This window comes from Pseudopipra pipra, chromosome 23 (assembly GCF_036250125.1).
Source record: "Pseudopipra pipra isolate bDixPip1 chromosome 23, bDixPip1.hap1, whole genome shotgun sequence".
In the NCBI taxonomy this organism is placed as follows: Eukaryota; Metazoa; Chordata; class Aves; order Passeriformes; family Pipridae; genus Pseudopipra; species Pseudopipra pipra.
Genome location: NC_087571.1, coordinates 4654439 through 4680754, shown reverse-complemented (window position 1 = coordinate 4680754; position 26316 = coordinate 4654439). Strand labels below are relative to the sequence as shown.

General features: G+C 49.9%; 3 protein-coding genes across 4 annotated transcripts in view; all 3 read left to right on the top strand.

Annotated features, from left to right (window-relative positions):
- POU2F3 (POU class 2 homeobox 3) overlaps window positions 1–3366 on the top strand; it is a 42024-nt gene extending 38658 nt beyond the window's left edge. Inside the window, exons 12-14 of one of the 2 annotated variants that reach the window (XM_064634665.1) lie at window positions 124–190; window positions 977–1109; window positions 2431–3366. In XM_064634665.1, coding sequence (XP_064490735.1) covers window positions 124–190; window positions 977–1109; window positions 2431–2470 — 240 coding nt within the window. In that variant the 3' untranslated portion in view covers window positions 2471–3366. The remainder of the gene's footprint in view (window positions 1–123; window positions 191–976; window positions 1110–2430) is intronic. The other variant, XM_064634666.1, reaches the window with a different exon arrangement.
- Window positions 3367–8032: 4666 nt separating this feature from the next.
- Window positions 8033–11080, top strand: LOC135401942 (TLC domain-containing protein 5-like). The gene is made up of 2 exons (XM_064634549.1): window positions 8033–8339; window positions 8993–11080. Exons 1-2 carry the CDS (start codon window positions 8144–8146, stop codon window positions 9529–9531), a joined length of 735 nt encoding a protein of 244 aa, XP_064490619.1. The 5' UTR covers window positions 8033–8143; the 3' UTR covers window positions 9532–11080.
- Window positions 11081–13875: 2795 nt separating this feature from the next.
- LOC135402035 (TLC domain-containing protein 5-like) lies at window positions 13876–19711 on the top strand. Its single transcript, XM_064634720.1, has 3 exons — window positions 13876–13999; window positions 15880–16079; window positions 16437–19711. The coding sequence occupies exons 2-3, from the start codon at window positions 15881–15883 to the stop codon at window positions 16973–16975; spliced, it is 738 nt and encodes a 245-aa protein (XP_064490790.1). The 5' UTR covers window positions 13876–13999; window position 15880; the 3' UTR covers window positions 16976–19711.
- Window positions 19712–26316: the final 6605 nt, after the last annotated feature.

Here is a 26316-nt window from a genome sequence, read left to right as displayed (position 1 = left end):
ATCCGTGATGTAGGTGATAAGTGTGCCTGGGAGCCAGCACATTCCAAAGGGAATGTGAAAGGAGTGGCATTATGGGATTTATACACTCAGTGCCAAACACTGTTTGCTTCTGTCTCTCCCCAGGTCTCTACCTCAGGGTCCTTGGGGCCCCTCTCTGTCAATCCAGTGCACAGCACCATGCCTGGGACTGGTAAGCCTTGGGAATCCTGTCCCACTCCGCCTTCCTTCCCTCCTCCCTCTGCCCTTGCTCCCTGACTACTTGATTTCTGGGTCACATTTGCAGGACACTCTTCATAAGACCCTTGGGTTTGGCCAGGGAAAGTGTCCCCATATAACTGGTGTGCCCAGGACAGGAACAGCTGAGGCTTTCTCTTGGCTGGGATAAAGACATTCCCAGGATAAAGACATTCCCAGGATAATCCTGGGCAAATTTTAGTGGGGTGCTTAGGTTTGGGAGCCAGACACACATAGGAGCCAAGCAGAGGGGAGTGCCTGGGGGTGGGTCAGAGTGTCAGATCTCCTTTGAGAAGTGAGAAATAGGAATAGGAGGAAAAATAGGAATAGGAGTAGGAGTAGGAATAGGAATAGAAATAGGAATAGGAATAGGAATAGCAATAGGAATAGCAATAGCAATAGAAATAGGAATAGCAATAGGAATAGCAATAGCAATAGAAATAGGAATAGCAATAGAAATAGGAATAGCAATAGAAATAGGAATAAGAGTAGAAATAGGAATAGAAATAAGAGTAGAAATAGGAATAGGAATAGAAACAGGAATAGGAATAGAAACCAAGGGCCCCAGGGAGCAGTCCTGGGGTCCCCCACTTTCCCCATGGCTGGGGCACAGCCCCTGCAGGGCAGGCAGGGAATCAGAGGGACAACAGGATGGGGACAGGATATGGTGGGAATGTCTGGGCTTGGGCTGTCCTGGGCAGGAGGAGGAGAGCCCAGTCTTATTGTGCTTTCTCACACACAGTAACATCATCGTGTTCCCCAGGGAACTCCAGCAGGCCCTCGTCCCCTGGCAGTGCCCTCCATGCCAGCAGCCCCGGCACAGCCCAGAGCAACTCCAAAGCTGCCATGAACTCTTCTGGTTTCAACTCTTCAGGGTAAGGCAGAGGGGGCCTCACAGCTCCCCAGGGCACTGGGAGGCTGGGGAGGGAAGCAGTGGGATCTCAGGGAGGAACATGCAAGCCCTTGGAGGCTCCAGCAGCTGGAGCTACGTGGTGGCACGTCCTGATGTGAAGCTTCACCTCTAACCTGGAGCGTCTTGGCAGCCACAAAATAAGGGAGATATAAAGCTGTTAGGGAGCGTCCAAAGGAGGCTGTGAAGATGGTGAAGGGTCTGGAGGGGTCATATGAGGAGTGGCTGAGGGCACTTGGCTTGTTCAGCCTGGAAAAGAGGAGACTGAGGGCAGAGCTCAGGGGTCTGCAGCTCCTGCCAAGGGGCAGCTCTGATCTCTGCTCTAGGTGAGCAGGGACAGAACCCAGGGAATGGCTGGAGCTGTGTCAGGGAGGTTTAGGTTGGATCTCAGGACAAGGTTCTTCCCCCAGAGGGTGTTTGGGCACTGACCAGGCTCCCCAGGGCAGTGGGCACAGCCCCAAGGCTGCCAGAGCTCCAGGAGGGTTTGACAATGCTCTCAGGCACAGGGTGGGATTGTTGGGGTGTCCTGTGCAGGGCCAGGAGTTGGACTGGATGATCCTTGAGGGTCCCTGCCAACAGGCTATTCCATGATTGTTGGGGTATGGCTCTTTTTCTGCTTGAAAACAAATAACAAATCGAGTTCTGCCTGAAAAGCTGTGCTGGATTAAAAAAAGGGAAAAAATAAATCAAACTGAATAGATAAACCAGCCAGGAGGACTGTCCTAACCTAACCCTTTGCATGGAGGAAGCAGAGAAAGGCTTATTTTGCTGTTTCTGCTTGGACAACCCCCTCCACAGCCAATTTTCTCTCCTGCAGTGCCACCCAGAGAGCTGTGCTGTGAGTGACTCTTTCACAGTGGCAGAACAGAGGTTTTTTTTTTATTTTTCCCTCTGTCCTGCCTTTTGATGCTGCAAAAGCATCGAGCCAGACACGAGCTCAGAGCCCTCCTGGTTAATTCACTGAGGATGCCTGGGCTGCTCAGGGCTCTCTGCACTTGTAGCTTCTGCCCCATCACATCAGGGATGGTGTGTGAGGAAGGAAAGGGAGCAGGGGGTGGGATTTGAGTCATGGATCAGCCTGTGCCATGGATCAGCCCTCCTTTTCCACGGGGCAGGTCCAACAGCCAGGTAGCACGTGGGATCATGAAGATCTTACCTAGAAAGCCAGGGGGTTGCTGTAGGAGCATCTGCCAAGTGAAGGAAGGTCAGGAATGGAGTGATAATGATTTTTATTTCGAGGGGGAAGCATCACCAACTGTAGCTCTTGTTCCCTGTGTTGCAAACAGATCCTGGTACCGATGGAACCAACCTACCTACCTCCACTGAGAGCCCCCCTCCACCACGTGTCAACGGAGCTCCGGCTCCGAGCCATGGACCAGCTCCTCTAGGAATAATTCCTGGGGCAACACCCGGCCTTCCAGTGCCTTCCAAGTGCTGCCACGCGAAGGTCTTGTCCGAGGGAACCCTTGGAGCAGCGGGGCTCTCCAGGGACTCAAACTGCAGCCGATTTTCCCCAAGGATTCCCAGCCCCACGAACGTTCCCCCCACACCCGCGCCCTTGCTTAGCCCTGCCCGCATGTCACACACTGCCCTCTGCTTGCAAAGCCTCTGCACCCTCGCTGGCATTGCCTGGCAGGCTCTAACCTGGAAGGATTTCTTGTGTCAGGACTCTCCTTTCTTCCCCCTAAACCCTCCCCCGAGGAGGGGCTCTCCTGCTGTTGCTGTCACGCACACACCCCACGAACCCCAAACTGAGCCGAGGGGACCCACTCATTTCACCCCAGCCCCGTGTCCACACGTCAGCCTTGATTTGCCACAGATTTCCAAGGCCAACTGTGCTTTATCCACTTCCAAACTTGCTTTGCTTTGAGCCATTCTGCTCTTTCCAAAGGTGCTTTTTGTTTTTTTATCCCCCTCCCTTTATTTTTTCATCCCCCTTTTTTTTTGTCCCCCTTTTTTTTTATCCCCCCCTTTTTTTCATCCCCCTTTTTTCATCCCCCTTTTTTTATCCCCCTTTTTTCATCCCCCTTTTTATCCCCCTTTTTTTTCATTCCCCCTTTTTATCCCTCCTTTTTTTCATTCCCCCTTTTTCATCCCCCCCTTTTTTCATCCCCCCCTTTTTTCATCCCCCCCTTTTTTCATCCCCTTTTTTTTTTCATTTCCCTCCTCCCTTTTTTTTTTTTATTAATTATTTTAGAGGCTTCTTATTTTTTTTTCCTTTTAAAAAACAAACAAACAAAAAAAAATCAAAATGAAACAAACAAAAAAAAATGGTCTTTTGCAAAATTTTGTGTCCAGGTCTTGTTATTCCTCCCAGATGCTGTTGGGAACCTCGGGTGAAATTCTGCCTAAAAGCAGTTTGTGTTGATTTGGTGGGACAAGGATGAGTCTTGACATTCCCAGACTGTAAATAGACATTTTTGAGTAGTACTATTTTTTTTTCTGATGGCTTTTTTTAGGTAAATATGAGCTTTTTTTTTTTTTTTTAAGTAAAAAATGATCCTTTGTCACTGCTGGGGATTTGATCCCTTCTTTCTTACCCGACTCATCCAGTCCTGTGTGATGAATTAGGGGGTCTGTGGACCTTAAAGAATTTATCAGCTGCTTTCACACCAAGTGTTGGGCCCTCCGTGCACGTTGTACATAGAATTTGTTGCTTTGAGTGAGGTTTTGCTATAGCAGCAGACACTGATAATAATGAGGACTGGAAAAGATCAGGTAACATTTCTTTAAAAATATATATTTTTTCTTTTCAGTACTGAAACAAGTTTTTAAAAAAATGTTCTGACACAAAAAATGGACAAACTGTATTTCTGTTTTCTGGATCCCCCCCACTACTCATTTACCTCTAACTAAACCACTTTCATCATCTCTGTTTTTCAGTGGAAATGTTAAAATTAAATGAAACTTTTTTTTTTCTCCAAAAAAAAAAAAATCTCTTGTGATTAAAAACGACATTTTATGTTGGGAAAGCCAGAACTGTAGCTGGGTAGTATTAATCCAACTCTCCTGATTGCTATGGCCCTTCTTTCTGCCATTAATTAAATTTCCTTACCTGCTTGGAGGGTTCATTTTCCAGCCTTGTTCTCTGTTGCTTTTCCAGTTGTATTTGGGAAGGTGAAATGAATTATTGGGATGGAATTGCTCCCAGGCTGAGCTGTCACAGGTTTGGGGCACGTGTGTGGGAGGCTTTTCTTGGGAGATTCCTGGAGGTTCCGATTGTGTCTAACAGGGAGAACTGTCTTCAGCAGCCAGAGTGCCAGGAATTAAACGTGGCAGATTTTTCACTGGTGTGCTTTAATTATAGGATCCTTGAGGGGAAAAAAATCCTCCTCCTCACAAGAGATCATCCCATTCCACCCCTTCCACCAGCCCAGGCTGCTCCAAGCCCCGTCCAGCCTGGCCTTGGACACTTCCAGGGCTGGGGCATCCTTCTTCCTGGGGAGAGAATTCAGAACTTATACTATATTTATACCATATTTTAAAGTCTTTTGCCTGATGAATTTTCATTCATTTCATGTCAGCAGATGAGTTAAACTGGGGTGAGACTGAGGGGTCTGTGCTGGGGTGCTGGAGGGTTGGAGAAGCAGGAATGAACAAATCAGCAGAAACCTGATTTAATAACTAAACCATGCCAGTGTTTTCTTGGTGTTGTCGAAAAGAACCTTTTCCAGAGCTGCTCTCCTGCTGAGAAGCAATTCCCATGGGAATGTTCACCACAACTCCATGAAAAAAGTCAAAGGGATTTGGATTTTAACCCAACTGCCCTGGCCAGGGATGGAAAAGAGGAGTGGCTGCCTGAGGCTCTGTGATTATAAAGACCCCTAAAGGAGCTGCCAGCTTTTTAAGCAATAATTTTCCAATCCTTATTCAAAGCCAGATCCATCTGAAAAAGATGCTCAAGTGGCATGAAGGGGCCTTGCTCCAGCCTCTCCCTCCTAAAATATAGGCCTTCTTAAAATAAATACATTATGGGAACAACTGGATCCCAGGATGGCACATGGCTGAGACAATTCCACTCTTTAAACTTTTTTTTTCTTTTTTTTAAAGTAATTTTACCTATAAACATCAATATTTAAAGATCAGCAGTTAGGAAGAACAAATTTAAACCACTGACCTGCACCTTTGGGACGCTCTGCCTTGATGGTTTTACTTCCTGCATGACCTCGGACAAATGAGTTAATCCCTGTCAGGCAGTGGTGGTGATAATCCTTTCCTTCTCCCAGCCCTCAGTTTGTGCTGAGGAGCAGAGTTCAGGAATGCTCAGCATTCCAGTTGATTTTCCTGCCAGCCCTCATAGAAGGCATTTATGAAACAGCAAAACTCTGCTTTCCAGCTCGTTTCTATTGTGAAAATCTGGAGTTATTTCACAGGTCATAAGCAATTATTTAAAAGCTCAGAAGTTACTATTCTGATTGCCTTGATAACCCTTTCCTGCAAATTTTACCCAGTAATTCCTGCATTAATCCTGTACCTGGTAGCTGAGCTGTAACTTGGTTCCTGACTTCAGAGTCAGTTTATTTAAACACTTGGTAAAGGCTCCCGGAGGTTTGTGAGGCTCTTGATCAAAAGAGACCAAAAATAAAAGCTGTTAAGGCAGTTATTTATAATATATATTATATATATTACTTATATATTTTATATATAATATATATTTATATGTTCTTATAGCATAGAGAAGATACACTGAGATAAAATCTGGCTCTTAACTGACAAGGACTATTCCATTATTTTTTCACAAATTCCTCTAAGTAATTTTCTCCCCCCAAAAAAGCAGCACTGCACAGATTTTGGAACATTATTCCTGAAAGCTGGGAGGGAAATTGCCAATGTGTTAAGTGCTGAATAACGGTGTGTGCACATTAGTATTGCTGTGAGATCAAAGCCAAGCCGTGCCAGGTGTTGTGCAAACACACCACGAGAGTTGATCTTCCCCCACAAAGTTTATAAACACAACGACAAATCTCCCGGATTTATTGATAAACTGGGCCTGGATGGGAAAACAAACACCAGCAGCTTGTTTGCTTCACGAAAAAAAACAAAGCTCCAGCTGGAAGAGAAATCTCTTCATCCCCCTGTCATCTAGGAACACTTCCAGTCTCACAGGAGCATCAAAATAAACAGAGCAGGAAATTCCAGCTTTCCAAGAGTGAGAGTCCCCTCCCACAGCCACAGCCAAGCAATGCAGGGAGCAGTTGCTCCCAAGATGTGCTATCAGAACTCAGGTGACCTTCTTGAGCAACCTGAGCTGCCACCAAGGCTGCTCTTGTGCCTGAGCAGTCCCCAAGCTCTCTGTCCCCACTCTCCTCCAAGGAAAAGGGCTCCTCCACCACTGGGACTCAGTGACATGAACCCCAGGAGGGAGTAAAGAGCTGACTCTCAGCTGAGTCCCTGCCTAAAAACACCTCTGGGGGTCCCATCCCTGTCACCTGCGAGTATAAGGGGTGCAAATCCACTCATCTTTTATTTTTATGTGTGATCTGGTCACTCACAAGCCAGACCCCACAGCTCCAAAATCAAACTGGAGTTTGGACGTTATGGTCTGTCTGTAGAGTTCCTGCTCTTCTCATCCAGAGACAGTTGGCATCCTCAGAATATCAAAGGACAAATATTCCCAAATATTCCCAAATATTTCCATCCTCTGGAGTGCAGCACATACGATGATCTCAGTGACACAGGTGGGGGCTCTGAGGGGTTGGTTTCACTCCCAGCGTGGAGCTCTGGATGTAGGGAAGGTTTGGCTTGTTTGGGACACACAACCTCAATTTTTACAGTAACTTGAGTAAACAGAAATGACACCGTGTGAGTTGGCTGTGAGGGCTTGGAGGAAGCACAGCCCTCCCCTGGTTACTCACGCCTGCCTCTGCTGGGCTCAGCTCCTCACTCACTCATCCTGTTCTGCGTGTTCTGTGTCACATCTCTCTGTTAATCGTCCGTCCGGCACCACTCCCCAGCTCGGCCCCGAGCTGTCCCAAACTCGCCCACTCCCGTCTCAGCCTCCCCTCCCTGCAATCAGGACGACACAAAGCTGGTCCCTGTCTGCCTCTGTTCTCAAAACTGGTACAAAAGTTGAAAGAGGACTCCGGGACACTTAAGAGGGGAAAAAAAAAAAAGAGAGAGACATCAGCCTGATCCGGCTTTATTCTCAGCTTTATCCTCCTCCATCACAGAGGAAAACATCCAGCCCAAGTGAGGGCCGGGGGCTCTCCGGGAGCGCCGCAGCCGGCAGGGCTGGGGCTGGCCGGAGGTACCAAACTTTCGTCCCTGTTTCCCCCGCCCCGTTCCCCCTTCCCTCCCCGCCCTGCCCGGCAGCTCGGCTCTCTCCCAGCCCCGGGGTGGGGGAACAGGCAGCCTGTTCGCCTCCGGGGTGGGTAAAAGCGGGGCAGAGCGAGCGGGGATGCAGGGGGAGCATCCTCCGGGGAGCCCGCGGGGGCCCGGCCGGGGCAGGGCGGGGCAGGGCGGGGCAGGGCGGGGCAGGGCAGATAAAAGGCTCCGCGGGTGGCGGCACCGCCTCCCAGCCCGGACAGCCCCGGAGCTGCAGGTCCCGGGCGAGCAGAGCCGGAGAGGGGCCAGTGCCGGCGGGGCGGCGGCAGCGCCCGGACCGGGGTAAGGACCGGGGGGGTCCCGGGCTGTCGGGGAACCCCTGCCCTGTGCCGTGCTGGGGATGGGGTCTGGTCCCCCCGCGTGTCCTGGTCCTCGAGGGAGAGGGGTTGTCGGGGCGGGCAGGGGCGCTTTGGCACCGGGAGGGCTGAGCCCGTGGTTTTGGCCATTTGCTGCTAAAGGGGGGCTCGGGAGAGCGCCGTGCTCAGGGGAGGGGGACAAGGCTCCGGGTTGGGCTGTTTTGCTCGCGGTTTGGGATTTGGGGGTTGGTTGGTTGGTTGGTTGTATTCCCCTCTCCGGGGTTTCCATGAATGTGCTGGGGAGGACCCCGAGGTGGGTGGTGGGGATGAACCCAGGGGTGTTGCTGCCCTCCTGACGCTCTCCCCTGTGTCCAGCAGGATGGTGTCCATCGCTCTGGAGGTGACCTGCAGCTTCCTCGCCTGGCTGTGCCTGTACCTCTGCCTCTGCCGCTGGAACAAGCACCGCTCCTGCGAGTGGAGCTGCCGCCTGGTCACCCTCCTGCACGGGCTCGTTGTCACCTGCCTCTCGGGTTACACCGCCCTCCTGGCCGGCCCCTGGCCTCTGACCCACGCAGGTGTGTTTGGAGCCTCACCCACGTCCTTGTCATGCCCTGTGCTCACCTGTGCTTCTGTCACAGGTGGAAGAAGGGGGTTTGCCCTCCCTCTTTTGCTTTTGCTCTCCTCTTATGGGTGGTTTTGGGGTGTTTGGGGGAGGATTTTGTTGAATTCCCCTGCCTTTATCACTTCTTACTATTCATCTTTTTGTTCTTTTTTTTTTTCTTTTTTTTTCTTATTTTGATTTATTTGGTTTACATTAAAAGTGTTCAGCTTGGCAGCTTGAGTTTATTGCAGCATCAGATGTAGCAATGTTGAGAACAGACTAAGTGCTTTCACATCTTTAAGGGTGTAATAACTCCTGACATTTGTCTCTGCAGCGTTTTGTTTGATGTTTTCTATCATTAAATCTCAAATAGTTCTGCTGCTGGAAGTCTGACTTTCCATCCCTGCTTTTTAAAGGGCTTGTGAGAGAAAAAGAAAGAAGCAGCAGTGTGGCAGGACAGGGTGTGAAGGGAAAGCAGGACCAGACATCCCAGCTTCCAGCTTGGCACGTGGCCCATGGGATAAGGCTGGAAACCGAGGAGGAAAGAGGCACCTCACAACCTGTACTGCTCCATATTGTAGAAGAACACCTTAAACAGGCTTATCTCACGTACATCTTTCATTTCAGGTTCCCCAAACACACCTCTCCAGACCCACGTGCTGTCCCTGACCTTGGGCTACTTCATCTTTGACCTGGGCTGGTGCCTGTATTTCCAGACAGAGGGGGGCCTGATGCTGTTCCACCACACCCTGAGCATCTGTGGCATGGCCCTGGTGCTGGGGCTGGGCAAATCTGCCACGGAGGTCAACGCTGTCGTGTTTGTCAGCGAGATCACCAACCCCCTGCTCCAGACCCGCTGGTTCCTGCGGGAGACGGGCCGGTACCGCACCTTCCTGGGGGAGCTGGTGGACTCCCTCTTCGTGCTCCTCTTCCTGGCCCTGAGGATCGTGGGGGGAGCCTGGATCATGGGGGCCATGGTGGTGTCCCCTCGCCCCAGCTGGCTCCTCAAGGCTGGGGGCCTGGCCATGTACGTGGTGTCCCTGGGGTTCCTGGTTGAAATCTGCCGCTTCGTCAGGAGGAAGATGGTGAGAAAACACCTTCCCTGGACGCGCCTGAGGAGGGGGAATGAACCTGTGAGAATGAATGGACACGTGGCTGCTCATTGATGGGCTGTGGAGGACAATCCCCTGGCCTTGGGGCCTGGCTGCTGGAGCTTATTCCTGCCAAAAGAGCCCCTAAAATGACTCTCTGGCGCTGGTTTGCTACCCCTGGAAGGAGACGGGTCAGCGCGAGGAACGTGGAAAAGCTGGGAAAAGAGGGATCTGAGTGGAAATCCGAGGAGCCTGTGGCTGATTCCCTGACCTCTGCAGCAATGGTACAGTCACACAAGGAGGGTGGCAATGCCAGACCTGCTCAGTCTGCAGCCAGTAATGGCACAGTCCGTGTGCTCTGTCACCGTTTCTGAGGTAGAATTATTTTACAGCGCAGAGAAAATCAAACATGGAAAATCCAACCTTCCTGCCAGTGGGGCTGGGTAGGGGTGTGACCTGGCAAAGATTTGCTGAGCCTCACTCTCTGTAATCCTGGATTTGGACAATGTGCTTTCCTAAGTACTCAATGAAAGCCTCAGAACCAGACTGAAGTGCTTTCAGGGGTGTAGGAGAGTTGTCCTTTGAGTGTGTGGAGTGATGGTACTTGAGGTGAGGCAATGTTTTACCTCCTTGTTTTAAATGATACATTTCCTTTTCTTTTTTTTTTTTAATACTGGCATTCAAGCAGATACTGATCTTAGAGCAGTGTGACTTCACTGGGACTGGCTCAAGCCCTTGCAAACAAGAGTCAGGAATTAGACTCGTGCCAATAAACTCCATAAGCAGGTGTTCTCCTGGCCTTGGATTGCTTAAAAAAGATAATCAGGTTTTTTGTGGGTGAGAGAGGATAGAGAAGAGCCCCCCTGGACGCTCTTTCTGTCCTGGGGTTGGATCATTTACAAGCCACTAAAGCTGAATTCATAGCTAATGAGTCAAATGTGTGACTATTTTCAGGGGTGACAGTCATGACAAGATAGGTCTCAGTGTAACATCTGCTCCACACCAGCAGGCCTTGGAGCATGGACTAGTTCTCTTGTTTTCTTTACCTCTCAGAGTCGTGTTCTGACATTTTCCCCTGGGGTTTTAATGTGAATTTCCCTCTGTTTAAGGCTGCAGTTGAGATTTACTCTCCTATAAAAGCCCCGCTTGGAGCTGAGAAACAAAGGGCCTTGTGTTGCTTGCAGGCTTAGCAGGGCTGGTTGCTGCTTTCCAAGATTTTAGGGGAGGTTCTTCATGGAGCTGAAGAGCCCCTGGAACTGCCTGTGTGGGTGTTGCTGGAGTGAGGTGTCAGTCCTGCTGCAGAGGAAAGCAGTGGGAAGGAAGGGAGCTCCTCCATGCCTCTTATCTCACTAATTTTGGTGTTTTTCAGGGCAGATATCAGCCTTGGCTGGGGGTTAGAATAAGGTGTTTGGAGAGATTAAAAAAAAATGACCTGAAATAACCTCACTTTTGACAAGTCCACTGAAAGCACTGCAGCTGTGAATCCAGGCAAGTTACTGTTTAGGAAAGCAGGAGCTTTGTCCTCCAGCTGGGCTGGCTCTGGGGGCCTGAGGGATGGACCCTGTGCTCTTCCAAAAACTCCTGTGAGTCATGAGACTTCTAATAAAATTATGTTCTCTTTTTTTAAAAGAAATGGTTGCTGTAATGTTCTTTTTTCTGGGTCTTAAGGAAGCAGCTGAAGTTAAGGAAGTGAGGCAAACAGGCTGGAGGGAACTTAAACCACCACTGCTTCGTGCTGCTCAGGAAGGAGTGAGCTGGTGAGAAGACAAGCTCAGACTGAGCCACGTGCTCTGCAGGTCAGGCTTGAGGTGTGAGGGGCAGCTGAAGCTCAGATTTGTGACTAATGGACCCATAACCAATGAGTCAGTACTGCAGGGAACTTAAGAACGGGCCATTGAACTGAGGGGTTTGCTCCTGATGGGCACAAGGTCATGGGGTAACTTAAATTCTGGCCATGGTTGCCTTTTTTTTTTTCTCTACAGCACCAGTGCCTCACTGCTGGGTTTCATCCTGGCAGTGACTGTTTTGGAAGGCTCAAGTTGCAGGGTGTTTTGGCTACACTACCTTTGGAGAAGCAGTTGGAAGTGTGGGAACACCCTTGGTGCCATGAGATGTCCCAGGTCACTGCTGAGTGACTGTTTCCAGCTGGGAACCTGTGACTGGTGTCTGGAGTGGAGGTGAGCCTGGGCTTGGCTTCCAACAAGGAAATGCTTTTCCTTCAGCTGTAGGACAGTAGCCCAGTGCACCCACCTTGCTTGCAAGCAACCAAAACTGATGGCAGCCATCCTGGGACTTGAAGCAAAGTAAGTGCCCTCAGGTGGTCATGGACCACTTCTCATCTAAGGACAGTTTTAATTTGAAATTCTCTGATGTGATGCTAGAAAACCATTTAGCTCCACTCTCGGCATCCCATTGGATTTGGGTACTTGCATTTTAAAGAATGTGAATCTTAATACAGGTGCCTGGCTTTTATCTGTCAAATATCCTTGACAGATGAATGTCCTTTTGATTTTACAGTCACAAAAAGTGAGCCTTGGTCGTGGCCTGTCACTGGGTGTTTGGAGTTCCTGTGTATTCCCAGTTTATCTGTGGACAAGGAGTTTCTCAGAGCTGTAAGCTAGCACACTGTGACCCTCCAGCTCTGGTTAGAACAGGTACAGAAGGCAAGAGGAAAGAATGTGCTGCTGGGGGAGGGTGGAACTGCACTAAATGGGGCAGCAGAGTGCAGACAACTGCTTGCAGAGGTGTCCTGCCCTGAGCTGTTTTGCTGAACTCTGTTCATCTGCAGGCAAAACGAGCCAGTGCAACACAGCCCATTGAAATGGCTGAGTCTGCACAAAGCAAACAGGAAAATTAGTGTATAAGCTGCACCTCACTTCTGGTACAATCCACTGGGGGGTGGTTTAACTCGCCACTTTGCACCTCACGATGCAAATTTTGCACATTATATGACCTAGAAAATAGAAATGCACAGTTTCTCTGTATTTCTACCTCCTGCATTAAATCCATAAGTCTGTGCCTTGTGTGAACACGCTCATTTTTCTTCTTGGCTGCTCAGTCAACATCCACAGAATCATAGAATGGTTTGGGTTAGAAGAGACCTTAAAGATCATCCTGTTCCACCCCCTGCCATGGGCAGGGACACCTTCCACTAGCCCAGGTTGGTCCAAGCCCTGTCCAACCTGGCCTTGGACACTTCCAGGGATGGAGCAGCCACAGCTTCTCTGGGCAACCTGTGCCAGGGCCTCCCCACTCTCCCAGGGAAGAGTTTTTTTCCTGATATCTAAACCTGCTCCCTTTCAGTTTGGTAACATCAGCCAGGAGCCCGTGTGTTGGTTGGAGGAGGTGTCCTGCATTTTGCTGCTCTGTGGATGTGGAAGGCAGGCCAGAGAATGGTGAGCACTGAATGGGAACAGTGAGAAGAAATTGCTGGGCTTTGTAACTGCTGCCTAAGCAGGGGATGGAGGGGATGTTGGGGCCGGGCTCTGTGCTCTCCCAGCCTGCTGAAGCTGCACTGCTGGGTGATAAACCCTGCAGGGCACGGAACCTCGAACCTGGTGCGACACAGCTTTGGGAGTTCTGGAGAAGAGCCTGTTCCCAGCAGGTGCTGCCTGGGTGTGAGTAAAGCAAACCCCCGGTGTGCTTTGTGTGAAGATCACCCCCGGGGTTATCCCTGCCACACACCAGGTGACTGGAGCGGGTGGGAGGGGGGGTGGGACCGATTCTCTGTGCCCACAGGCTTTGTGTGCCCTGTGGGAACACGACCTTGTTCTGGGAGCAGGGATACGAGGATGGTGAAGGCTCTAGGGTCCTATTCCCATCCTGCCATCTCTCCTCCAACCCTGCCATCCATATTCCCGTCCGGCCATCCCCATTCCAGCCTTGCTGTCCCCATTCCAGCCCTGCCATTCTTATTCCATCCCTGCTATCCCTTCTCCAGCCCTGCTATCCCCATTCCATCGCTGCCATCCCGATTCCCGTCCTGCCATCCCTATTCCATCCCTCCTCCAGCCTTGCCATCCCTATTCCATCCCTCCTGCAGCCCTGCCGTCCCTCCTGCAGCCCTGCCGTCCCTCCTGCAGCCCTGCCGTCCCTCCTGCAGCCCTGTTATCCCCATTCCATCGCTGCCATCCCGATTCCCGTCCTGCCATCCCCATTCCATCCCCTCCATCCCTGCCATCCCCATTCCATCCCCTCCATCCCTGCCATCCCTATTCCAGCCCTGCCGTCCGTATTCTCGTCCAGCGGTCCCCATTCCAGCCCTGCCATCCTTATCCCATCCCTGCCATCCCTTCTCCAGCCCTGCTATCCCCATTCCATCGCTGCCATCCCGATTCCCGCTCTGCCATCCGCACTCCATCCCTTCCATCCCTGCGGTCCCTCCTCCCCGCCGCCAGGTGCCCCTCGGCCGCCGCTTCCTCTCCGGCGCGGCGGGGGCGGCCGCGGCTCCGCGGGGAAGGGAAGGCTCCGGACCCTGTTCCCGGACCTTTCGGGAGCCGGGAGGAGCCGAGCCAGGCCGGGAGGAGCCGGGCAAGGGAATAAGGTTGGGCGGGAGCCCGCGGGGATGCGCGCGGGGATGGGGGGGCGGCTGCATCCCGCGGGAAAGGGCAGGATGCGGGATTGGGGCCGGCGCTGGGCTCTGCCCCTGGGATGCGGTTCGATCTCTCTGTGTTGCGGTCTCTGGGCTCCTCCATTTTATTACTTGTACTACAAAAAAAAAAAAAAAAAAAAAAAAAAAGGCAATAAGGAAATAACGGTGCTTTGCGGGAGGTGCCCATCTGGTTTTCCCGTCTGATTTTTAAGCTCTTCCGGGCTGTTCTGCACCAGGTTTTTAGGCGCGTGTTTATTGTAGAGCCTGCTTTCATTCGGGGCCACGTTGCTACTGGTGATACAAATAATAATATAATATATATGACATAGAATAATATACATAATAATATAATTATATACGTAATATATATACTAATATAATATAGATATCTAAATATATATATATTTTAGATCTATTATTGTATTTAGATATTGTGTCATATTTAGATATTATATTATTTTTGTATGTGATATATTTCTATATATCTATATTTATTTTATATATTTTTATATTATATTATTTATTATTATTATTATTATATAATTATTGGTGGGTTTTAAATGATAATAGCCTGTCTGGCATCCAGGTACAGACGTAATGCACAGGTGCAATATGTATTATATGTGCTAAGGACAAATAACAGAATGGTTTGGGTTGGAAGGAATCTTAAAAATCATCTCATTCCTGCCATGGGCAGGGACACCTTCCACCAGCCCAGGTTGCTCCAAACCCTGTCCAACCTGGCCTTGGACACTTCCAGGGCTGGGGCAGCCACAGCTTCTCTGGGCAACCTGTGCCAGGGCCTCCCCACCCTCCCAGGGAAGAATTTCTCCCAAATATCCCATCTAATCCTGCTCTCTGTCAGTTTAAAGCCATTAACTGTTGAGCTTTGATGTGCAGTTGGACAACAGCCTCTTCTTTCCTTCCAGGGCATGGAGAAGTATCTTTTTCGTGAGTAGGTGTGGAGAACACCTCAAAATGTTTAAAAGCTTGTTCCTCTTCCTTTTACCAGCCTTCTCCAGCTGGTCAGTCCCTTTTGTCACGTCAGAATTCTTCCTTCCCTATGTGCCCTGACTCTGGGCCTCACGTCCCAGGGATGTGCATGGAAACTCCTGGTCAGAGCAGTTAATCACATCCTCATTTCATCTGCCGTGTTCCCAAGGCCCATTAAAACATAATGGTTTTGTTTACCCAGCCTCCAGTCATTCCTGGGAATACCTCAACAGGCCAAACAGGAAGGCTGGGCTGTGCAGCTCTGACTCCTCATCACGTGAAGTCTCTTTGGTGTGAGTTTGGGTGTGAGGCCAGAGTTGGGCAGCAGGTACCACTGGTGCTTCTGCTGTTGCCCAACTGGAAACTCCTGTATCCCAAAGCATGACTCAACTGCTTCTGATGCACTTCCCTGAGTGCTCAGGAGTGATGAGACATATCTTGTATTTCACAGAAAGGTGTTATAAATATGAATGAGGTGTAGATATTTGATTATTAAATAACTGGGGGGGCTTTTAGCACCAAGAGCAGCACCCACAGTTGTCTGTGCACTGTAATTTTGTTCTGGCAGTGTGTTTTTTACTCGTTTGAGAGATTCTGTATTGCACAGTGAGTGAGGGAAGACATGTAAAAGAAATACCGCTGGAAAAATAATCTTTATGGGCATAGATTCTTATTCTTTTGCATCAAAAAGATTTGGGGGTCTTGGTGCCATTAAAGACGAAATGAAGTCTGCAGTGAGGAGAGTAAAGTGGTTTTCACCTTGTCCTGATAACTTACAGACCTTCTGGTCCCCCTTCTGTGTGTTTGTGATCCGTTCTGTGTCCCTGTCCCCCTGACAGGATGCTGTTCCCCCTGCCCCTGAGGGTGGCCTGCAGTCTGCTGGGCTGGTTCTCCCTCTACAAGTGGTTCTGCCACCGCTACAGGCACCGGAATTGCGAGTGGAGCTGCAGGCTGGTCACCCTGACCCATGGCATCCTGGCCACCTGTCTCTCTGCTTACATTGGCTTTATCGATGGGCCCTGGCCTTTGAGTCACCCAGGTGAGTGATGCCAGCTGTGGTCCCAGCTCCCTGCGTGGGTGGTGGCACTGAGGGGCTCTCCCACCACCTCTGCCCGCTCGAGGAGTGGTGACTGCAGTGGTCTCTGAGCTGCTCTGTGATGGGAAGCTCGAGAGAGATGGGGAGCCTGGCACTGCATTTCCTCGTGTGCTGGCCCTGCCCAGCTGCAGTTTGGTCACTGTGTGGCCATGACGTGTGTGCAGCTGCCGGACTGACAGCCGTGGCATTGTGACTTGGGGGGACTTCTCTGGCCGGGCTGTGACCAGCACAAGCCAACACCCCTTCCTTGTCTCAGCTCCTGCTCGCTGCCTTAAAGTTCTTTATGTCTCCACCTTTCAGGATCACCCAACACGACCCTCCAGGTGCACGGGCTGTGCCTTAGCTTGGGCTACTTCCTCTTCGACCTGTGCTGGTGCGTGTACTTCCAGACGGAGGGTGCCCTGATGCTGGCCCACCACCTAGTGAGCATCGTGGGCATCGCAGCCTCGCTGGCCCTGGGCGAGTCGGCGGCGGACGTCAACGCCGTGATCTTCGGCAGCGAGATCACCAACCCCCTGCTGCAGGCCCGCTGGTTCCTCAAGGAGACGGGCTCCTACCACACCCTCACGGGCGACGTGGTGGATTTCCTCTTCGTGGTCCTGTTCACCGGCGTGCGGATCGGGATGGGGGCCTGGCTGATGTACTGCGAGCTGGCCTCCCCCCGGCCCCGCTGGTACATCAAGCTGGGGGGGGTGATCATGTACGCCGTGTCCTGGGTGTTCATGCTCAGCATCTGCCGCTTCGCCAGGAGGAAGAGCATGAGGAAGTACCAGGCGTGGAGGAGCTGCCGGAGCGGCGCCTGCTGCCTGAAAACCAACGGGCACCTGAAAACCCACTGAGGGGGGTGCTGAGGAGAGACTTCCTCGAGTTCACGCTGCCTGGCAGGGAGGGGGGGATCGTGCCTGGAATGGGGAGAGGAGCCAGCTCACGTTAGCGGTTCTGGAGCCAAGTTTATCCCTGGCGCGGCTCCACTGCCGTCCGTGGAGCTGGGCCATGGATTCATTGGGGCTGCAGTGTTTGGCCTGGCAGGGGCTGGGTGAGCACACGCTGGATGGCACGAGGGAAAGAAGGGCTAATTTTATATACTGACCATTGACTAGTCCAGCAGTGCAGGTGTAAATAGTGGCATGAGTAGAAAACCTTCAGCACTGGTAGAACCTTGGAGAAGAGAGGAGGAGATAACACTGGGTCTTCATGTTCAGTGTCCTGTACAGTGTAGGCAGCTAAGAGTGTTCCTACTGGTAGGAAGAAGCATGTTCTAGTGTTGCATCAAATTCCTGGCTCTTCCACCAACTGGTTGTGTGACCTTGGGCAAGTCACATAACTCTAACTCTGTGCCTAATTCCCCATCTGTGACTTGGGGGTGATGGAGCTGAGCCATCTGTGTCATGCACTTTCAGACTTTTCCTTGAGAGGTGCTACATCCATGCAGAGTGATGGTTGTTAACTGCACTTTGTTCATTATCCTGATGTTCCCTTTGGGAGAAACAGCTTTGGTGGTTGAGCTAGAGTGTGACTCTAGAAAAATCAGTATTTTAGGTAGGTTGTTGTTTCCTACCCTTTCTAATTCCTTTTAATAACTTATTTATTAACATATTGATAACTTATTTTTCTGTAGTGTCCAGAAGCTCTAATCAGCACTGGAGCCTTACAGGACTAGGTGCTCTGTGAATACACCCAAAGACACAGCCCCTGGTGGGAAATGCTTTTATGACTTTTCCCTCTTCATCCCTGACTGTTAAAACTCCAGCCATCCCCTGCAAACACTCCTTTTAGCTCCTTGAGTGACTCTCTGTTGTGAGAAGCCCCCTCAGGACTTGCCAGTAAGGGGTTTTCTGGCTGATTGTCTGCAGAACACCAAAATTCCCTCTGCTGGGCTTATTGACCCAAATCCAAACTGGGATTTCTGATTGAAGAGTGGCCAACCTGCATCTCCAAAAACCCAGTGGCTGAGGTGGAATTGCTGCCCAGCTCTGAATTTGTCCTTGTGCAAGCCAGAGACCTGATCTTGGCTCTCCTTCATCTGAATTGATGCCTTGACCTCTGGGCTTTGAATTCACTTTGTCTCCCTCGTTGGATCTGTGTCACTTTATAAAATGAGCATTTATAGGGTCAGAGAGACTTATTTTGCAGTTTAATAATTAAAGAAGCAGAGAGGCACAGTGTGGCCTTTTTTAATCAAAAAAAAAGTGAACCTGACTGAGAGAAAAAAATAATCATTACTTATCTGGTCCCATTTGCAGGGAAACATTGTCCCCATTTGGCAGCTTCTGGTGTTTGTTCCACTGCATCTTCTTCAGCTGTTCCTTTGTTGTTGCTGTCATTATTAGGATCATTTCATTTGAGCTCCAGCACTCCAGAGCAGCTCAGGGCCTGAGCCTCCCCTGCAGCAGCCAAAGACCTGAAGAGCCCAAAAAAGCCCTTCAGATGAGCAGAGCCAAGTGGTGAGCTGGTCCTGCAGAGGAAACTTGACTCATCCAGCACTACTGAGCCTTGAAGGGAGACAAGAAGGGCTAGTTGGGGCTTGCTGGTTCTTTCCCAGCTCTCCTGAGAGTGTCAAGGAGCCTTTTTGCCTCAGCTTACCCACTTTGTGGAGTGGGGACAGCATTACCTACCTCGTGGGGGGTTCCATTTGACACCGAGCCACCTTTGATGGATGCTGGGTGGTTTGTGCTGCGTAAAAGCAAAATGCTGTTGCTTTGAGCCAAGCACTTCTCACTATGAGCCGTCAGCAGCACTTCTGTCACCTGAACATGGCACTTCCCAGCATCTGCTTGCCTCCCAGGAGCAGGAGTCCGAGGTGTTTGGCAAAGGTGGGAGCCAAAGCGACTAAGGATGTGCTGCTTCTGGTTCACATGGACCCCCCAGGCTGAAGGAAGGATGTCTGGTGGGTTTTCCCTGGGAAGGATTGCAGTAAATCCAGAGCCAGAGGAGGTTCAGCAGCCAGCCTGACCAGGAAAAGGGGCTTTCAGCAGCAAGGCCTGAAGGAAGGCAGGTGAGAACAGCCTGCTTCTTGCTCAGTGCAGCTGTGGACTTGCCCAGCAAGAAGAGCTTCCTGGGCAGCCCTGGTGGTCTGGGCTCTGAGGTTTGGGGGGTGGTTACCTGGACATCCCAACCTGCCCAGGTGAGTGAGGGTGTCACTGACTGCAGGTACCTTGTGTGGAGATGTTTTGAATTACAGGGGCTCAGTGGTGCCCTCCTTTGAACTTGGTTGTAAGGAGAACATCCATCAATGGCTTTAGAGGTTAAACAAAGGCACCAGGAAACAAAAGGGCAATTAGGAACAGCTTTATGAGGTGGAGCTGCAGCAGCATCTCAGAGCAAGGCCTCACAGTGTGTCCAGCATGGACTCACACACCCAGAAACACAACTCCCAGGCTGTGGAGCACAGGGTGGGACCTGTCCTCAGGCTGGTCCATGGTGGCTAGAGCAAACTGTGAAAGGAAACTGCAGAGCTAGTGTGGAATAATAACTTGTGTTTGAATTACTGTGTAATAGCAACTAATGTTCCACCAGTGAATGGTGTAGATGCTTTGTATTATGTTTTATAAAATAAAGATTATTTAATTATACGAGGAATTGCCTTTCTCTCTTCGGATGCTGTTCCTCAGTTGCACTGTGTATTTTGGATGAGGGTAAGTGAGCAAAGGGATGGTCGGTGAGTGCTTTTTTTCCACAACAACTTGTACAGCTTTCAGCATTGTTGCTTCTTGGGCACATTAGCATTCTTTGCAAGGTTGTCTGAGGAGTGCTCAGTTAAAATTTCAGGAGGGATTTCTTCATGGAAAGGGCTGTCAGGCACTGGAAAGGGCTGCCCAGGGAGGTGGTGGAGTCCCCATCCCTGGAGGTGTCCAAGGAACCACTGGATGTGGCACTCAGTGCTCTGGGCTGTTGTTGATCAAGGACTTTGATTGATCGGGGTGGACTCGATGATCTTGGAGGTCTTTTCCAACCTCTGTGGTTCTGTGTGTGGTTCAGTAATGCAGAGCAAAAATGTTTCCTTTGTTTTCCATGCTAAGGGACAACGTTCCACTGTGTTTCCACACCATGAGCTCTTCTCGTTCATAGACTAAATATTATTGCCTAGGAATTGCTTCATTGGGAAGCCTGCTAGGAAGGGGGTGTGTATTAGCATTATTTAATGTTTAATTTAACGTTGCCTTGTGTGGGGGTACTTGCAGCTGTAGAGATGAGCCAAAGTCAGCACCGTGCAGAGGTGCAGCTTTCATCTGGGCTCTGAGTGGTGCTGCTCTGTCTGTGCTGTGGTGGTTTTGCTCCTGTGCTGGGGATCTGCCTCCTTTCAGAGCCAGGGAGGCTCTGCAGGCAGGGCAGCTGCTGGGAGCTGCGTGTGTCATGTTGTGTTCGTGCCCCAGAGCTCCCTGGGCAGGGCTGTCCCGATCTGCTGAGGGAAATGGGAGCTGCCAGGGGGATGTGCAGGAACCAGGGACTTCTTTTGCCCTTGGTGCAGCAGCTGAGCCCCGGGAAAGCCACCAACACACCCACCAGCTTCGTCAGGTCACTCGGGAAGCTGTGCACTTCCTTTAGAAGCTCTGCTGGAATTAGAGGAGACAAAACCATTTCTTTCAGTGATGCTTAAGAGACCTGGGCACCACCCAGGGTTTCTGTGGGCGAGGCACTGGATAAATCCAGAAGGGAGGGAGGGTCCTGCCCTGTCCCAGCAGCTCCAGACCTGTGTGTGGCCAAGGCAAGGCCTGTGGTGCTGTGCTGGTGAAGAACAGCCACTCTGCCTGCTTATGGCCACAGCATTTTGCCATGGATCCAGCGTGCCAAAAGTCTGCTTTCTATAAATAGTTAAGCCAATTTAAGTTGTTTGCATGTAACCCTTCCACCGGGCTCCAAATCCTCCAGCCCTGGGGAGCAGCTGCTGAGCCCTCTGGAGCTGTTGGCCTGTTTGCAGGGCAGGGGCAGCCCTGGGATTGGGGTGAAGGGGTCTCAAGGACTGCAGGAATTTATGCTGGGAGTTCTTTTTAACCTCAGAGGTAGCCCAGGAGCAGAGGAAAAAGTACAGCAGCATTCTGAGGCTTTGCTTTAGAGCTGCAAGCATCCTCTGGGTTTTATGTCTTCAGGAGAGACGTGCCAGAATGTAACCTTAAGTCAGTGGACAGATGTGCTTTGACTGTATACTGAAATCTGCCCCCCTACACCCAATTAATTTAATTTTTTATTGTCCTGTTATTTCTTTAAAGCCTTCCCTGCTGCTTGCCTGCTGGCCCTATAAAATGAACTCTATAAAATTAACCTCTTCTTTCAGTCCTCTGCCCCCTTTTTGTAGCTGAACTCCTTATTTGTATTTGAAGAAATTGCAATTTTTTTTTGATATCCAAGGCTTTATTCCCTTGCAGCAATAGTCCAAGCACTGATGTAAAAGCATTCTAAGTCTTTGAAATCTGCTATGAGACTGATACCATTGCTGTCAGCAGGTCTTTCTTGGACAGAAAAGATGAGAGAATGTTTTAAGCTTCATGGTGATATTCTTGATACTTGCAGATTTTGTACAGTCTGAAAGAAAAATAACATGGAGTCTTTTATGTCCAAAGAAATCAAATTTCAGAGAGGGAGAGGGAATCAGTCAGCATTGGCTTTGTGTTCCTTAAGCAATTTCTGGGCAAGGAGCAACTCTTTTTTTTGGTTATACCAATAAACCAGCACTTTCCTCTCTCCAAGTCAGCTTCAGTAAGTGCTCTAATAAATCTGTGTAAGAGAAGGAGTTTGATTTGCCCTGTTTCCCTCAGGTTCCAGGGGCAGTTTGGCAGCTGATAAGTTGGCAGCATGAGGGATCTTTAGAAAATTAATGAGGAAAACTGAATAGATCAAGGTGTATGGAAAAGCTTTTGTAAAGTCAGAGTGGTTTGCAGGTCATTCATTTTGAATGAGAAGGAGAAAGTGTCAGGTTCTGCAGCTTCTTAAATGCTACAAACACAGGTTTTCGGCAATATTTGTGTTTCGTTGTTTGAGTTGTGTCAGAAGGTTCAGTGTAACAATCCTCGAATGTGATGAGAAATTTACATCCTTCACCTCTTTAGATTTTACCCCCTTAACAACCTCTTTGTTTTTAATCCCCTCTCCAGCCAGAGGATGTTTATTCCAGCAGAGAGTGAGAAGGAACCTCCTGAGAGAACGTCCAGCAGCTTCATCTGCCCTCACAGAGGTGGCTGCTTTGCTTTTGCTGATATGGAAAGAAAGCTTAGAGCTATAAAAATGCTCAGTGCCACGTGGATTATCCAGGTTTAGGAACTGTAATAAGCTGTCACAGTGGAAGCTCTGACAGATTAGTCCATCTGTGTCTCAACAGAGGCAGCAAAGCGTTGTCCCAAGTGGCCTAAAAGAGACCAGCCCTGGGTGCATTTCCAGCAGCTCCAGGGAACTGGGTGCAGGACAAGCTGCCTGTCTGGAGGTGGTAAATCAGGGGCTTGTTTTAAGATGGGAAAAGGCTTTGAAGCTGCACAGGAGTGTGGAGCCCAGCACGAATTTCTGTGTGTTTTGTCAGGTTAGGGTTGCATCCAGCCATGGAAGTGGCCACTGGATCCAGCAGCTGTTGGTGCTTGAGGTGAGTTTGCCTGGGTGGAATCACACACAGGGCACGACAAACAGTCACCGAGGCAGGAAGGTTTGAGCTGTGCTCAGCTTGAGAGCAGAGCCAGGTTTACCCCAACCCTGACCCAAGATCAAGGTCCTCTCTGTTCTTCAGGAGTCACAAATCCCTATGCACATTTGGGAATGAACTGTCTTCTCTGTAAGCCTTTCCCTCCAGTTGTGCAAGGTGGAAGGGTTGGCTGTTGCCTTCCAAAAGCAGCAGAACAAGAGCTGGCACAGCAATTTATGGTGAATTTAAATAACAGTCCAAAATACTGGTGCATTCTATCAGTGGCTTTAAACTGATGACTTGTAAGTAGCAAAAGAGACTTCATCCCCTTGATTTTTATGATGGAGCTCAGCAAAACTCAGCTGATCATCATGTCTGACTCAGCACACAATTTTGCAAAGCTTTCTGTTATTTTCTTTAGTTTTGTTCTGTACTTTACTTCTTTACTATTTACTTTCTTTACTTTCTATCCTATTCTTTACTTGAGGTCTGCAGGAGACCCGTTGCACCCACAGGTAAGTTGCTCCCGTGGCTGTTTATCCCACCTGAAACACGAAGGGAGATTTTCCTGAAGGAAAAAGGGTCACCTGCGCTGTTTATACTCATAGTTAAAATTTGAACTATCGCCTTTTGCTGATTTCTGTGGCTTTCTGTGCCGAGGCCACAGCGGTGCAAACCCCCACGGAGCATCCCGGGTATCACACGTTTTGGAAATGCTCCTTTCCGAAGGGGAACGAGGGGGCGAGCAGGAGCTCACCGTTTACCTGCTGGGAAGTTCAGGTTAGAGGAACCATTCGAGGCTTTCCCAGCAGATGGCAACAGCTCCTCGGTGCGAGGCTGGAAAAGAGGGATTAGGCAAAAGGATCTCAGCAAACACTTTCTCTATAAACCTGCCTTTGCAGGAGCCCCTCCAGGGCTCCTCCAAGGATCTGCCCTTTGCTTTAGGGCAAAATAAATTATGCTCCACAGGAATCATCAGGTTTTGCTCCGGGGTTCTCCTCACTTGAGCTGCTTAGCTCTGCTTTGGACTGAAAAAATAGACTTTTGTGGACTTTGGTGCTGTGCCCTGGAGACTGATGAGGTTAATCAAAGAAACACAGAATGGTTTGGGTTGGAAGGGACCTTAAAGATCATCTCGTTGCAACCCCTCTGCCATGGGATGGTACTCTGTGGTAAATTCAGCATAAGTGACAACTTCAGAGCTACCAAAAAAAAGTATCTATTTTAGTTGGTACAGTGTAATTGGTTATTGATTTCCCCACCCCATATTTCAGGCTGTAAAACTGCCCAGGCAGAATTATCATAAATAGGCATCCATCTTAACCTAAGTGTGCAGTCAGCTCCCACCATAAAAAAATAGCATTTGCAGAAAAGAGAAGCAGTTATGGTTTCAGTATCTATGTCTTAGCATTTCCTCCAGCTAATTGTTGTTCTCATTACGTTGTCATGCACAATAAAATATAATTAAAGGAAGAAAGAAGGCCTAATATGCAAATGCTGGGCCTGCCATGAATCAGAAGGTCTCCCAGGAGCCTTCCCTTCTCCAGGCACGGAACTTGATGTTCCCAAAGTTAAAAGCAGGGAGGGATTTATTGCAGGCAAGATGCAATAAAGGGATATATAATAAATAAATACAGATATATGGAGGTATTCAGTCACTTCATCACCACTGTGGTGCACAGCTGCAGAATGAGAGGCAGACGTGGCTGCTTGTCTTGCACTCCCACACTTTTCTTTTTTTTTTTTTCTTTCCCCAAGCCTGTATTTTCCTCAGAAGGAAACCAAAAAAGGAAGTATAAATGTCCCGCGTCTATATGTCAAGTATCATGTAGAAAATGATTTCATCCCACGCTTCCCCTCTTTGCTCTGAACTTCATCAAAACAACAAATTCTTCAGGCTCTCAGACAGTCTGCTGGCTTCCTGATCCACGCTCGCTTCGCTCCAAAGCAGGAAAAGGCTCCGTGTTCCAGAGCAGCAGCAGCCTGGATTTAGCTTCAGGCAAGGTATGGTCCTGTGTGCTTAGGGAGGGATCTGCTCCCGAGTTTCCAAAGCCTGTTTTCCAGGCTCTTTCCAAGTCCAGTGTCCTGGCTTTGAAGTATACGATGGCAAGATTAATTAAAGGGAAGGAGGAGGGTGTCCTAGATGATTGGGATTAGCTAATAGGGTTATTTTAGTCTGCTGGCATTTGGTAGGACAGACTGATGTTCCGTGAGGTTCTCTGCACGGGGAGAGCAGGAATTACTGCCCACCCTCCCTGGCAGAGGAATCCTCCTGATTCCTGTCAGACTTCTGCAGTGCTCGTGAGCTTGAATTCCTGGAGGAGAAGCGTGGAAGGTTCCTGAAGTTAGAGCACATAGATTTTATTTCCAGGTGTTTGAGAACAAGTTGCTTGTAGGGGCAGGACAAGGAGAAATGGCTTCACACTGACAGAGAGTAGGTTTAGACTGGATATTAGGAAAAAATTCCTCCCTGTGAGGGTGGTGGGGCACTGGCACAGGTTGCCCAGAGAAGCTGTGGCTGCCCCAGCCCTGGAAGTGTCCAAGGCCAGGTTGGATGTTGGAGCAACCTGGGAGAGTGGAAGGTTGTGCCCATGGCAGGGGGTGGAATGAGATGATATTTAAGGTCCTTTCCAACCCAAATCACTGGGATTCTGTGTGGAGCTGAGGCAGGCATTTCCCTCTAAAGCAGAGTTGTGCATGGCATAAATAGCAGGGGGACACAGCCGTGCACCAGCAAGGATGTGTTTGTGCTGAGGAGAGAGAAATCCACACCTGCTGAAATTTCAGTGTCCAAATATCCCTTTTTGCCTATCTTTTCATACTGGAGTTTTTTTACATGAAGAGGAGCAGGAACTCAGTGCAGTGTTTCTGGAAGGCTGAGGTACGTGCAGGGAGGGATCAGTTCTCGGATTTACGTTGACCTTCACCCGTGAGAAAAATTCCTAATGAAACGTGTGTGGAAATGCAGGGGAATGTGAGACTGGACGTGGAGCCACGAAAGGTTTTGGAGCAAACAGCACAGGCGGTGACTCTTTGAGACAGAGCTCCCGGCACTCCACTCTTTTAATTCGCTGTTTATTTTCTTTCTGCTGTTAAGCCTCTTTGGTGTCATATTTTCCATCCCGCAGCCCGTGGAGATGGAGGCGCGGGCACTCCCTGCCCTCCGAGCTTGTGACGAGGCAAAAACCGGGGAGCGGGAGGGAGGAGGAGGAGGGCTGGGGATGGGAAATGGAGAGGGAAACCTCTCCGGCAGGGATACGGGGTGAGGGAGGAGGGACTGTGACTTGAATGGAGACGGAGAGAAGGAAACACCCCGCTGGCCTGGGAAAGGCTTCCTGAAGGGGAAGGGGAAAACGCAAAGGACCGGGAGAAGGGCAGGGAGGGAGGAGGAAGAAGAGGAGGAGGAAGGGGAGAAGGTGGAGGAGGAGGGGGGAGAGAGGAGGAAAATAAGGGGAAGAGAAGAAAGGGGGAAAGGAGAAAAGGGAGGAAGAGGAGAAGGGGGAAAAGGAGGAGAAGGAGGAAGAGAAGGAGGAGGAAGAGGGGGAGAAGAGAAGGAAAAGCGGGCGAAGAAAAGGA